Source organism: Sceloporus occidentalis, unplaced genomic scaffold, assembly GCF_023333645.1.
Source record: "Sceloporus occidentalis isolate IW3139 unplaced genomic scaffold, rSceOcc1.0.p SCAF_5, whole genome shotgun sequence".
Taxonomy (NCBI): Eukaryota; Metazoa; Chordata; class Lepidosauria; order Squamata; family Phrynosomatidae; genus Sceloporus; species Sceloporus occidentalis.
In genome coordinates this window covers 3974572-3989057 of record NW_028316985.1, presented here as the reverse complement: position 1 = coordinate 3989057, position 14486 = coordinate 3974572, and the positions used below count along the sequence as shown (strand labels likewise).

Here is a 14486-nt window from a genome sequence, read left to right as displayed (position 1 = left end):
ATATAAATTCCAAAAAAACAAATCTTGATTTTGCCATTTTATATAAGGGACACCATTCTACTATCCCACTGTATTTAATGGGACTTGAGCATCCATGGATTTTGGGGGTCCTGGAACCAAACCCCAGCGGATACCAAGGGCCCACTGTATTATTTTTGCCCAAATGGTCATCCAATTTGTGTTCTTCCTTTTTCTCTGTCATACCTGCTTCTTTTTGTAGTGTTTTGCAGTCAGTGCCCAGTTGTCTTCTGTCTCCTTGTCATTCGTCTATTTCTCCAGTTTTATCTTTTTGTTGGGGTGCAGCCTGTCAGCAATCCAGAGGTGAGTGAAAACTGCCCCAGTGAAGTTGCCCAACCTTTGTTCTAACTGGTCAAGTTGTGTTATGTGTTACAGAGATGTGGCCCGGGCAAAGCACAAGGCCACGAATGGAAATTCGGAAGCATCTTTTGAAGGTCACAGCCTGGTTCATGACATCCACCTGTCAGACCGTGTGGAAGATGTAGAGGAGAAGCTTGTGACGCTGGCTTTGGATGAAGGGGAGGCTCAAGAGGCGGACGAATACGTGAACGTGTGTCAGAGTGGATTAATGATCTACCGAGAATTGTACGACAAGCTGTTTGAGCATCAGAAGGAAGGTGTTGCTTTTCTTTACAGCCTTTACCGCGATGGGAGAAGGGGAGGCATTCTGGCCGACGACATGGGTCTGGGGAAGACCATACAAATCATCGCTTTTCTTTCGGGGATGTTTGATGCTGACCTGATCCGGTCTGTGTTGCTCATCATGCCGGTTACTCTTGTTAACAACTGGATGCGGGAGTTTGTCAAGTGGACTCCTGGAATCCGAGTGAAGGTGTTCCATGGCACCAGTAAGAAGGAGCGCCAACAAAACCTAGAGCAAGTCCAAAGGAAATGTGGGGTCTTGCTGACCTCATACCAGATGATCCTAGCCAACTGGGAACAGGTCTCTAGTTTCGGCCAGCAGCAGTTCCTTTGGGACTATGTCATCTTGGATGAAGCGCACAAAATTAAAAGCCCCTCAGCTAAAACCACCAAGTCTGTGTATGCCATCCCAGCCACTAACCGACTTCTTCTCACAGGGACGCCGTTGCAGAATAACCTACGAGAGCTTTGGTCTCTGTTTGATTTCGCTTGTCAGGGGTCCTTGCTCGGCACAGCCAAGACCTTCCGGATGGAATATGAGAATCCTATCACGAAAGCCAGAGAGAAGGATGCAACCCCAGGTGAAAAAGCACTTGGGCTTAAGATCTCAGAGAACCTGATGACCATCATTCAGCCGTATTTCTTGCGCCGAAGTAAAGGTGAAATACAGAAGCTGAAATCTGAGCGAGCCACCTGTCCACCTGGAGAAGAGAGCAACTACACTGCACTGGAAATGCCTTCTCTCCCAAGAAAAAATGACTTTATTGTCTGGGTGTATTTAGCACCCATGCAAGAAGAGATTTATAGGAGCTTTCTCTCCTTGGATCATATAAAGGAACTGCTCAATACCACTCGTTCCCCATTAGCAGAGTTGACCGTCTTGAAGAAACTCTGCGATCATCCCAGGTTGTTGTCTGCACAAGCTTGCATCCAGCTCGGTTTGGAGGTATCTGATTACTCTGAGCAAACAGAAAGTGAAAACGGAACTACTTCGAGCATGACCCAAGAAATCAAGCATATTTCTGATAAACTTCTCATTGAGGAGTCTGGAAAGCTCATTTTTCTTGTAGCATTGCTGGAGAAACTTCAAGACGAAGGACACCAAACCCTTGTTTTTTCCCAGTCAAGGAAAATGCTGGATATCATAGAGCACATCTTGACTCAGCGGCACTTTAGGCTGATGCGCATAGATGGAACGGTGACACGTTTAGCAGAACGAGAGAAAAGGATCGGGGAATTTCAGATGGACAAAGGCTACTCAGTCTTTCTCCTTACCACCCAAGTTGGAGGTGTTGGTCTCACCTTAACCTCAGCCACCCGAGTAGTCATTTTTGATCCCAGTTGGAATCCTGCTACCGATGCCCAAGCTGTAGACAGAGCATACCGGATTGGACAGAAAGAGAACGTTGTTATCTATAGGCTCATCACCTGTGGGACTGTGGAAGAGAAGATCTACCGGCGTCAAGTCTTCAAGGACTCCTTAATGCGCCAGAGCACCGGCGATAAGAAAAACCCGTATCGATATTTCACCAAACAAGAATTAAGGGAGCTTTTCATACTGGAGGAAACAAGAAGCTCTGCAACTCAACTGCAGCTGCAGTCTTTGCATGCCACTCAGAGAAACTCTGACATAAAGCTGGATGAACACATTGCCTACCTCCACACCCTGGAGATGTTTGGCATATCTGATCATGACCTGATGTATACCTGCGAAACAGGCCAGGATGAGGAAGAGGAAGCAGAAGATGAGGACGAACATCAGTACATTGAACACCGGGTGCAGATGGCCCAAGAATTGGTTCAGCTGGAATCGCGAAAATGAGAAAACTCCTGTACCTTGTGAGTCCTTCACCTAAGTCCGAGTTTTGCCAAAGAAATTGTTTACAGTGACCAGGTGGCCACTCCAGTCTGGAGGCTTAGATTTGTTCATCTTTTCCATCAGTTCCTTTATTGATGACCCAGTTTACTGCTCATTCATAGATTGGCCCTCCTTCTTGAAGATGCAGCAAGGACGAATGCCCTACTCTAATTTTTTTAGAGCCTGGATTTCATTGGAACCTTTTCTTGGTACTGCAGTAATGCCATCAGCAGTCCATGGGGCATCATTTGGGCATGATTACCACCATCCACGTTTATGTGGAAAAGTGGTAGATGAGAAGACAGAACCATGTTTGGTTTGACGTTTGCGGTACTTCTTGACAAAGAGTAAGTGGACTTTAGGGAGAAGATAAAGTTGTTCTACTGGTTTGTTTGCCTATATACTCCAAAGACTAATGATCTCCATTAGCTGTTTCGTGCCCAAGGAGATGAAGTGAGGAGGAAGGCCTCCGGCTGACATGGAAATGGTATTGGAGCCAATGGAAGACATTAAGCTAAAGACGTAATTGTGCAGCACGGATTGATGTTATCTTTCTCCATTTAGGGAGGAAGTCAGTGAAACAAAACCCAGAGGGAAGGAACTAATCACTCTTCAGGATTTTCCTTTCCTTTTCGTTTCCTTTTCTAGCACTTTAGTTTAAAAAAAAAGTTAAGTACTACAGAGTTAATGTATTTTACTGTCTTTTCTATTACTAGTAAAGTTTTTTTTCTGTTTTAGAAACAGAATCTGTTTCCACAAATCTGCGGTGATCATTATTTGGTGTTTTTGGGAAACGGGACTTGGTTTCATGGAGGGAGTCAGTCCCAGTTGTGGGTGCCCATGACAGTGGCGTTGTGAATCCACTCTGGGTTTATAGGCTATCCTAGAAAAGCCAATGCAATTTTAGGCTGCATCAATAGGGTATAATAACTAGACTGAGGGAAGTAGTAGTACCACTGTATTCTGCCTTGATCAGATATCACTTGGAATATTGTGTCCAGTTCTGGGCACCACAATTCAAGAAAGATGTTGACAAGCTGGAACATGTCCAAAAGGGGGCAACCAAAAAAAGTGGAAGGCCTGGAAACCAAAGAGCCGTTGGAGGAGTGGATTAAGGGGCTGGATAAGTGTAGCCAGGAGTAGTGATTAAGAAGTGATATGATAGCTCTGTTTAAATATCTGAAGGGAGGTCATATTGAGGAGGGAGCAAGCCTGTTTTCTGCTGCTCCAGAGAATAGGAAACGGAGCGATGGATTCAAACTACAAGGAAAGAGACTCGTCTCTACATTAGGAAGAACTGCCTGATGGTGAGAACTATTCAACAGTGGAATACAGTGATGGGGGTCTCCTTCTTTGGAGGTTTTTAAACAGAGGCTGGATGACCATCCATTGGGAGTGTGTGTGTGTGTGTGTGTGTGTGTGTGTGTATAATTTTATTGAATTTAAAAGAATACAAAATAAGCAAAAAGAATAAAAATCCAAGAAAGTCTAGAAATAAAGCCCAAGTACATCAAGTAGATTAGCTTCTATCCACTTATGTTTGCTATACATATTTATTAACTCTAACTTAATTCTCTTATATTTGATTCATCTCCTTGTTTTCCTATCTTATAGTCCATCTTAAATATCTTATCCGTCTATTCCATATTTTGTGTATAATATTCTTCACTAGAATCAAAACTCCTTCATTCTGTTTAATATCCGTCTATCCTTAGGGTGATCATATTTCCTTGTTTGTATCGCCTTCCCCTGCTTCCATTCTGGACTGGGAGTGCTTTGGTTGTGCATGGCAGGGAGTTGGACTGAATGACCTTTAGGGTCTCTTCCAACAATATGATTCTAAAAGTTTGAACCTGTCACGGCAGTGAGACGCAGAGACAGGAATGGGGGTGCAGAACTTCTTAGCTGGCCAGGTCTTGGCCAGCCCTTTTTATTCACATCAGGGTTACATTAGGTTTACATTATCTCATAGTACATCAGAAGGCAATTTGTGGAATCAGGGACCAATGTGTACTCAGGAAAATCCTAATTAGCAAAGGGAGCAGGATGTGTACACTGTCTCAGCCGAATCAACATGGGCTTATCCAATTTTGGATAAAGTATTGTCAACCAGAAGGCGAGTCATAATCCTATGGTCTGCCAGTAGGGTTATCACACCTCAATCTTGGTAAACATTGCTATCCTGGGAGGGGTCGCACCCCCTGGGTCTCCCAGGGAATGCCACATGAACCTATTTGGGGATAGGGTTAGACACCTTGGCTAGCTCCTTTAAATTTCTGACTAAAACCCACAGCAGATTCATTGACATGGAAGTAGACACCCCACTGATGTTTTGTAGAGTGCCATTGTATTGCTAATGTATCAGACCACAAGCCAGATAGCTGTATGACCAATGCTCCGGATTTGTTGTAGTTTCTTGGTAGGACAATTCCACTGCCTCATCCATCCAGGTCTGATGTGATTCCTTATGATTATGGTTAACTGCCAAGCATCCTGTAGAATGCTGGGCTTTGTATTTTGGGTTTGTGCAAACCTCCACATTCCATAGATGGAATTGTGACAGTTAAAGTGGAATTATAGCGCTATAACTGTGTAGTGGCTTCTGTCACAGAAGTGAGTCTAATAATAATAATAATAATCTCCCAGTGGATTGAAGTGGGGTTACAGACTAAGTAAAAGCACAAGGTCTACTTGGGAGTGAGACTCATTGAGTTCAATCACCCTTATTTCTAAGGAGACACGCATGGGATGGCAATGCCAGTTCATCAGAGAAGGGCATGGTTGAAAGAATAACCAGAGATGAAACTGGTGGAAATTTCCCTTTGTACATTCCCCCCCTCCATTCCTGTCGATATTTTTTTAACCAGTTGTTGATCCGAAATGGCTCTTTCCTCTCCCCGTGACCCAAGCCGCCATCCAGGGAGGAGGCCTTTTGTGTTGTTTCTGACCTCTTTGCCTGCCCTTTGCTCCATGCTTAAAATGCTTGTATTATTTGTAGGCCCCATGCCACTCTTTGAGATATTTTCATCCCATTTATTAGAATTTCCTGGCGAGCTCTTGGACCATTGTTCCGTACTCTGGTCCAAGAAAAGCAAAAGAAGAAGGGGAAAAACCTCCACTGGGCTCAGGGAATGCATCTCTTATCACACCCGCCAGCCGGGCAGTGGATTTCTCTGCCAAATGAGGGAGGAAAGAGGATCAGGGAAGGACAGGGTCTTTGGTGTGTCCTATGGAGAATGTTGTCCTCCAAACCCAGACAAAATGGAAGCTGTTGGGTCCAGTAGTTTTCCTGTAGCTCTGATTGCCAAGCTGATCTCCTGCTCCATCTTTACCAATGTCTACTCTGATCTGTTGCAAAAGACCTATTACAGGTTGAATCTCTTTTATCTGAAATGCTTGGGACCGGTTTTAGATTTTGGATTATTATTATTATTATTATTATTATTTAGTGGTAGAATTCAAAGATATAGCCGTGTTAATCTGTAGAATCAGTATGTAGAGAGATCTTGTAGCACCATTGAGATTAACTGAAAGAAAGATGTTGGCTGCATGAGCTTTCCTAGACTTCAGTCTGCTTGCTCAAAATGCATCTGAGGAAGTAGACTGTAATCTACGAAAGCTCTTTCTGCCAACTTCTTTCTTCCAGTTAGTCTCAAAGGTGCTACAAGATCTCTCTAGATTTGATTGATTGAATGATTGATTGATTGATTTTGTAATAGCTGTATTTGCATATACATACATCCTGAGACATCTTGGAGATGGGACCCAAAATTTAGGCACAAAATTCAGTCATATATACCATATACTTATACATTATTATTATTATTATTATTATTAATCCCGCTCCCTCCCCAAATTGGGACTTTAAGCAGCTGCACATAGCTGGAAGGTAATTTTATACAATATTTTTAAGAACTTTGTGCATGAAACAAAGTTTGTTGACATCAAACCTTCAGAAAGCAAAGGTGTCACTGTCCCAGCCACCATCAAAAAGGTTTTGAGTTTTGGAATATTTAAGTTATTTTGGAATTCTGGATCAAGGAGACTCAACCTGTATTACTACAACCTTTAGGTCTCTATCCCTCCAGATGTGGCTGTTGGGCTGTAACTACAATTCACCAGCATAACCAATGGTAAGGACATGCTGGGAGATGCAATCCGGCAACATCTGGAGATATGTATGTTCCTCATCGCTGCTGTTACTGGAATGTATAAACTGGATTGTATTTCAGCTGGTTTCTACACAGCTGCTGGAATGAATGGACTGTATAACTGTAGGCTTCAGGTACAGGGGTGTGTTACGTTTTGGAATGGTCCCTTGGGAAGAGAAAGAAGCAGACTTAGTTATTAGGGGCCTTCAAGTCAACTCCTCTTATGATGACCCTATGTTAGTATTTCCTAATGGAGGCTTGCTCTTGACTTCCTCTGAGGCTGAGAGAAGATAGCTTGCCTACGATCACCCCACAGCTGAGAGGAGATTTCAACCCTGATTTCCCAGCACCTTAGTCTCTCAAATCACTATACCAAGTTGGCTTTCATCCATACATATTCGTGCTATGTGCCTTCATGTTGACTCTGACTTATGACAACCCCTTCTAATGAAGGGGTCTTCCAGATTTACTCAAGAAAGATCTGCCATTACCTTCCCCCAAGGTCACCCACTGGGTTCCCATGATGAAGTAGGGATTTGAACTCTGGTCTCCACAGTCCTAGTCCAGTGGTCGAATCTATACAGCACACTGGGGAGCTTCATGCATGAGGAAAGAAAGCGGCAGTGCAGTTGGATAGTAGTGCTTTTCTACATGCCTTAGCACATGACATCGTAGATCTTCAGCTCTCATTCTGCAGGAGACAGTTGTAAAAGTGAGTCTTTTGTTGAACTGATTTTTCCAGCTAGCAAAAAGACTCACTTTTACAACCATCTCTCATGAGAAAAGAAGTGATGCAACTACTGATGTCATGTAATAAGGCACATAGAATGGTGCTAATATTCACCCTTTCTTTCCTTGTGTGATAAGCCTGCAAGTCTATGCAAGCATATACTGCAACTTCTTTCACGCAGTTAGTCTCAAAGGTGGTACAAGATCCCTTTGTATACTGGAATCCTGTTGGTTACTCTTAACTAGAGCAATGTCACTGAAGCAATTATTGAATGGTGGGGTCAACACGTATTAAACTGAATACATTGATTCAGGGGTTTTTATGACGGTCAGGACTAACAACGGGATGGAGGCCCCTGTGAAATGGTTAGACTTGTGGAAGTCTGCCTCAGAACAGCCAGAAAAGCACAACCACACATATTGTGTGTTTAGCATCAGATTAAGTTTGGCTTTCAAACACCTTCCTTTTAGCACCTGATCCTGTCCAGCCTTTTATCTTGTCAAGTGGAAAAGTGAAAACCACAGATCAGATGTTGAATAATTCACAGTTGAACTTTTGCATCCAGCACTTTAGGCGTTCAGGCTTTTTGCAGGGTCCCCCAGAAAAACTCCACAAACTCTGCAGGAAAAGGCTGTGCAGTTTTTCTTGGTGTATTTATTGGTGCATAATTGAACTTGTGGCCATCCGTTTAGATTTGGATGGCTGCACATTTTTGGCAGAGGGAGGGAAAATAAATGCAAATATGTGCAAGAAAGTGAAGACAATTAAACACTTGATGCAAATGTGCAACAATATGTAACAATTTGCATAATACAAGGGACCCTTGGTATCCACTGGGTTTGGTTCCAGGATCCCCTGTGGATATCAAAATCCGTGAATAATTAAGTCCCATTAAATATAGTGGCATAATAAAATGGTGTCCTTTATATAAAATGGCAAAATCAAGGTGGGCTTTTTGGAATTCATATATTTTAAAAATAAATTTTAAAGCTGTGGATGCTTGAATCTGTGGATAAGAAATCCATGGATATGGAGGTCCAACTATACACTTACATGTAGACCAGCCCAAGCTTTGCAAATTGAAGCAAGCTGCATGATCCATTTTTGAATAAAGAAAGATAAACACAGGCTCATGGCAGACAGAAAGCTAATTACTACAAGTTTGCAAGAGGCCTTGCTTCTTGCCCGGAGCTGACCACATCTGGAGGATTTGCACCTATATGGCTCCCACCTGTTGCTGACCCAGGAGAGATCAGGAGACTTAAGCTGGCATCTTGAGATCTGGCCACCTTAGCTACAAGTCTAGTTCTGGTTTTGAAGTTTTGTTTAATGACAGGCAGCGCAGGGCAGGGGCTTGCAATTTATTCAAGCCTATTTATTTTGCAAAAAGAGCCTTGGGGGCTTTATGCGGACCACCCCAGTGAACAAAGGACCAGGTTACATACACAGACAAAACATAATGCTTGCCAGAGCATAACTCAAACAATGAGATAACGCACACCACCAATACATCTGTTCTGTGTATAATGTAATGTATGGGATGACAGTTTCTTTGTACTCATCTGCTAGTTCACCCCACCTCCTGAGGCAGTCTCATATTCATATATATATATATTCTTCCTAATGTTAAGATGGCATCTTTTTCCTTTTAATTTGAAAGCATTGGTTTGTGTTCTTGATTCTGGAGCAGCAGAAGAAATAGCTGCCTCCGTCTTCTGCATGACATCCCTTTGTATATTTAAAGATGGCTATCATGTCACCTCTCATGATAGAGGGAAGTAGATTTTGATGTATAATGTATTGTATTTTATTACTGTTAGCTGCCCCGATTGACCTCAAAGGGACGGGATATAAATAAATTATTATTATTATCATCATCATCATCATCATCAGTTTTCTCCAAGCTAAACCTACCCAGCTCCCCAAATTGATCCTTATACGGCATGGTTTCCAAACTTTGGAACAATTTGGGCTGTTGCCACACTGTAAAATTAAAGCGGTTTGACACTGCTTTAACTGCCATGGCTCCATCCTCTAAGATCCTGGGATTTGTCGTTTGTTGTGGCACCAGCGCTCTCTGACAGATAAGGTTAAATATCTCACAGATCTACCAATCCCAAGATTCCATAGCACTGGGCAATTAAAGCAGTGTCAAACTGCATTAATTCTGCAGTGTAAATGCAGCTGTGGACACATTCCAGCTTGCTGAGATCCATCTTGAACATGGTACCCAGAACTGGGCACTTTTGTCAGGTAGGATATTGCATTCTCTAATATTTCTTACCATCTAGAAACAGTTCTGCCTAATGTTTAGTTGGCAGCCAGCATGGTTTAATGGCTTGAGTGTTCTAGGTTTCCAGGAGACCAGCTCCGGAGATCAAGAATGGCTTTAGTTAGCGCTTCATAAGAACAATTGTCTAGAATCCTAGAGTTGGAAGAGACACCAAAGGCCATCCAGTCCATCCCCAATCTGGCTTGACAACAGTATGTGTGAAAGAGATCTAGGAGTCCCAGAAGATCACAAGTTAAACATGAGTCAACAATGTGATGCGGCAGCTAAAACAGTCAATGCGATTCTAGGCTGCATCAATAGAAGGACAGTGTCTAAATCAAGGGGAGTAATAGTGCCCCTCTATTCTGCTTTAGTCAAACCTCACCTGCAATAACCCTGTCCAGTTCTGGGCACCAAAAAGGATATTGAGAAGCATATCCAGAGGAGGGCAGCCAAAATGGTGAAAAGTCTGGAAACCATGCCCTGTGAGGAGAGACTTAGGGAGCTGGGTATGTTTAGCCTGGGGGGATGGTTAAGAGGTGATATGATAGTCCTATTTAAGTATTTGAAGAGGTGTCATATTGAGGAGGGAGCAAGCTTGTTTTCTGCTGCTCCAGAGAATAGAACCCAGTACAATGGATTCAAACTACAGGAAAAGAAATTCCACCTAAACTTTAGAAAGAACTTCATAATGAGTTGTTCAACAGTGGAAGACACTGCCTCAGAGTGTGATGGAGTCTCCTCCTTTGGAGGTCTTTAAACGGAGGCTGGATGGGTATATGTTTGGAGTTATTTGATTGAGAGTTCCTGCATGGCAGAATGGGGTTGGACTGCATGGCCCTTGGGGACTCTTCTTTGGTTCTGGGAGTTGTAGCCCCCAAAAGTCACTTTTCCAGGCGTTGGCCGGGGGTGTCTGCTATATTTTTTCTTTTTGATTGCATTAAAAAGAACATGCCCCAGAGGAAGCCGCCACAGAGTTAGCCAAGAGGGTCTCTCAGTGTGGCTCTTTCATTTGCATGAACCGGAGTCCTTATGGTTTCCTTTTCCTGTGAGGCTTCATGTTTTCTTTTTACAGTCGCATCTGATCTGTCGCCACGAGATCATGCTCATTTTTCTACACGTGGAAGCACCACATCTTCCTGGGCATGTGATTGATAGCAAGCTGGGGTTCAGGGTGTAAGGGTTTTGCAGAGTATTCTTTCTAAAACACAAAACACATTTTAATGTTTTGAAAGGACATGGTGTGTGAGATCTCTTGGCACAAGTGCAGGAAATGTAATGTCAGTGGCTCCTTCTACACTACAGAAATAATCCAGTTTGATGCCACTTTAACTGGAATGACTCAATGCTGTAGAATTATGGGAATTTTAGGTTCGTGAACTATTTAGCCCTCTCTGTCAGAGAGCTCTGGTTCTACAACAAACTACAATTCCCAGAATTCCATAGCCTCAAGCTGTGCCCATTAAAACAGTGTCAAACTGGATTATTTCTGCAGTGTGGATGCAGCCAGTGACTTCTTAAGAAATGGAAAGTGGCCTCAAACCTATTGTCAATCTTAGCTAGTGGAGACCCATCGACTCGATAAAATTTACGTGAGAGTTGACTTACTCTTCAAGAGTTGGATCAATGGGTCTACTCTTGTTAGGACTAACTAGTTCTTAGTGGCACGGAGGACTTTATCACATCAGATTGTGGTGAGACAGCCACAAGTGTGCTACCAGTTTGGCACCATTTCTTACCATACTTGTCCCTATGATAACGCTATGGCGATCCATGGTTGTGTGATCTGTTTTCTCCACTGCCAAATGCCATCTTTCAGGAGGAAGGGTAGGAATGTACGATTGCAGCTGCCAACTGCCTACCAAAGCCGGCTGCTTTGTGAATGCATACATAACAGTCGGCTTCTGCAGGCAGTTGGCAGCCACAACTGCTCTTCTTCTTGCCTTCAGAAGCAGGGGGCTGCTGTGTGCACATTCACACAGCAGCCCTGTGCAAACAGTCTCAGCCAGCAACTGCCTCTCGAAGCTGGCTGCTGTGTGAATGGTTTGCAACAGGAAGGTGTTGCAACTACGATCACTGCAAGGAAGAGTAGCAGTATCACATGCACTCACATTCGCCTGGGAAGCAGAACTGCAGCAGAAGGGACTTATATACAAATACAATGGAATAGCAGCAAGACTTAGAGCCTATTGACAGGTTTTGCCTGTCAATGAAAAGCTGCACTACAGGAACAAATGGAATCTAAGGCAGCAGCAGGACAGATTCGACGTTGTGTGATAAATACCAGCCCAAAATTATTTTATTCTGTTAATGTTCCACTTTTCTAGCCTTGGTGTGATAATGTCCCCTGTGACTTGTTTGAAGCAGATACTGTTGTCCGCTGGGGTTTGGTTCCAGGATGCCTTGCAGATAACAAAATCCATGGATGCTCAAGTCCCATTAAATATAATGGCATAGCAAAATGGTGGCTCTTATATAAAATGGAAAATCAAGGCTTGCTGTTTGGAATTTATACTTTTTAAAAATATATTCAAGCCATGGATGCTTGAATCCATGGATAAAAAAATCCTTGGATAAGGAGGACCCACTGTACAGTATTGCCACTCTTGGGAGACTTCCAGGAGAAACATTTTACTTTTTAGGGGCCACAAAAACAGCATTGGGGTCACATTTTCCCCACCTCTTAAGTTTGGCAAACCTCTTCTGAACAAATCTTGCCAAGAAAACCCCATGATAGTTTCATTTTAGGTTCCCTATAAGTCAGAAACAACAGCAACAACAACATTAAAGGCATAGCCGCCTTTGCCAATATGGCACCCTTGAGGTGATTCAGAATACAAACCACCATCTCTGGTCATCACCTATGCTTGCTGGGGATGAGGGGAGTTGTAGTCCCAAACAACTAGAATCTAGGGTAAGGCAAGGTCAGGCACCCCACTCTCTTCCTCTGTATCTGGTCATTTCATGGACAATCCTGGAACATTGTGCAATGTGGTTGTGTGTCCATGTTGCTGTTGTCCTATCCTTTCTGCTGCTTTTCTTCAAAACAAAGCTCTTTAATTTCATTACAGCCTTGCTACGTGCTGCTCTGCTGCTTCACGGCAAGAATTTAATCGATTTAAATGGACTCGCAGGCCCTGCTAATACATTTCAGGTGGTGGGGATGGTGTGGTGGAGACGCACTATTGATTTGTTACAGGGAAGGGAAACACATGACACAACAAAATGCCCATGTCCCTTAAGGGCCCACCCAGGACACTTTGCTGCCTGAGGCAAAGCAGCTCATGATGCCCCAAAAGATCCACCCAAATTATAGTGAATAACGCTCAAAGCCAGCTGAATTGTGCCAGCACCACAGGTAGGAGGTCTTGTAAGCATCTCTTCTCATTCCAAGCAATAAGAATACAGGAACAGCAAAGTAAAGAATTAAAAATTGGCTGCCTTTTCATATACACAAATTCTGCTGATTCTTGAAGCAACCGCCTCGCTCTGTCTAAAGCTAAGGCAAGGCCTGGCCATACTCCACTTGGTCTAAACAAGGTGAAAAAACTTTGGAGTGGATTCACACGGCATGTTTCACACTTTGAAATGTTCTGGGAATTATTCAAATCAGAAAAATATGTGCTTTTTCTGTAGGAAAAAAAATGTTTCTTTTCCTTACAGAAAAACCTCATGCTGTGGGTCTTTGGTATCTGCTGGGGTTTTCAAACCATGTATAAAAAATCTGTTGATATTGGAGGGGGGCAACTATATATTTGTGTACATTCCCTAGAACACAAAAGTTCTGCTGCTACATTATTTCTCAGCTCGGAAATGAATCTCAATGGTCCAAATAGTCCATTGCAACTCCTCCGTCTTCAGCAAGTCCTCAGCTTTAAATAGCTTCTTATCTCCAAGACTGGAGATGACAACCGAAAACCTTTGTGCGCTGGATAGAGAGCTGCCAATAACCACATATGGCTTACAGACCAGATGTTCCCAATCTCTGTTGCAATTTAAGGCCTTCTAGTTTTTAGGGGACAAGTTCACCCAAGGCATGCTTGCTTGCTTTTTCCCGTGAGAGTCACAAATTCACAATGTCTTTTGAACAACTGCCTGTAACTCCAGTTACAGCCTGCAATGTGGCTCACATTTATAGAAGAAGGAACAATATAAGGTGGTCGTCTTTTGGATCCAGAATTAGACAGCCAGCGCAATGTAGTAATTTGAGCATTGGACTATGACTCTTCAGACCAGAGTTCGAATCCCCGCTTGGCCATGGAGACCTACTGGTGACCTTGGGCAAGTCACACCCTCTCAGTCTCTAAGGAAGGCAAATCTGGCCAAGAAAAGCCTGCAACAGGTTCAGCTTAGGATTGTCATAAGTCAGAAACGACTTGAAGGTACACAACAACAACAACAACATGAGGAGACTAGTATTGTCGTAGGGGGGTTAGCTGAACATTCCCATATTTTGCTCCTCCTACAAGTATTGGTTGTGACCCATTGGGCTTCCTTTCCTGATTGGCTGGTGCCTCCCTTATAAATGTCCCCTCCAGCAGGTCAGTTTCAGTTTTGATGAGCTCCGTCTTTGTGTCGCAGGGTTAATGTTTAGTCCATCCGTTGCAACCAGCGTCTCGGGTCATAGATCCTCCGCAGTGAGTTTCCTGGAGTCTAATCACATTAATCCAGCTACCAAAGAATAACAAACAAAGCAGGCAACGGGAGAGCATTGTGACATGGGTGCGACTCATGCCCACCCCACTCCACCACAGGCTAAAAATAAGCGTGGGCAGAGTAGAAATGCTTTAGTCATGCCCTCTCCCAGGCTGGAAG

General features: G+C 43.4%; 1 protein-coding gene across 1 annotated transcript; it reads left to right on the top strand.

Annotated features, from left to right (window-relative positions):
• Positions 1-697: 697 nt before the first annotated feature.
• On the top strand, positions 698-2566 carry LOC149311591 (DNA excision repair protein ERCC-6-like). Its single transcript, XM_089526652.1, has one exon. The coding sequence runs from the start codon at positions 698-700 to the stop codon at positions 2480-2482; it is 1785 nt and encodes a 594-aa protein (XP_089382778.1). The 3' UTR covers positions 2483-2566.
• The last annotated feature ends 11920 nt before the right edge of the window (positions 2567-14486 follow it).

Coding starts and splice junctions, on each gene's coding strand:
- LOC149311591 (XM_089526652.1), top strand. CDS start 698: ATGGGTCTGGGGAAGACCATACAAATCATCGCTTTTCTTTCGGGGATG.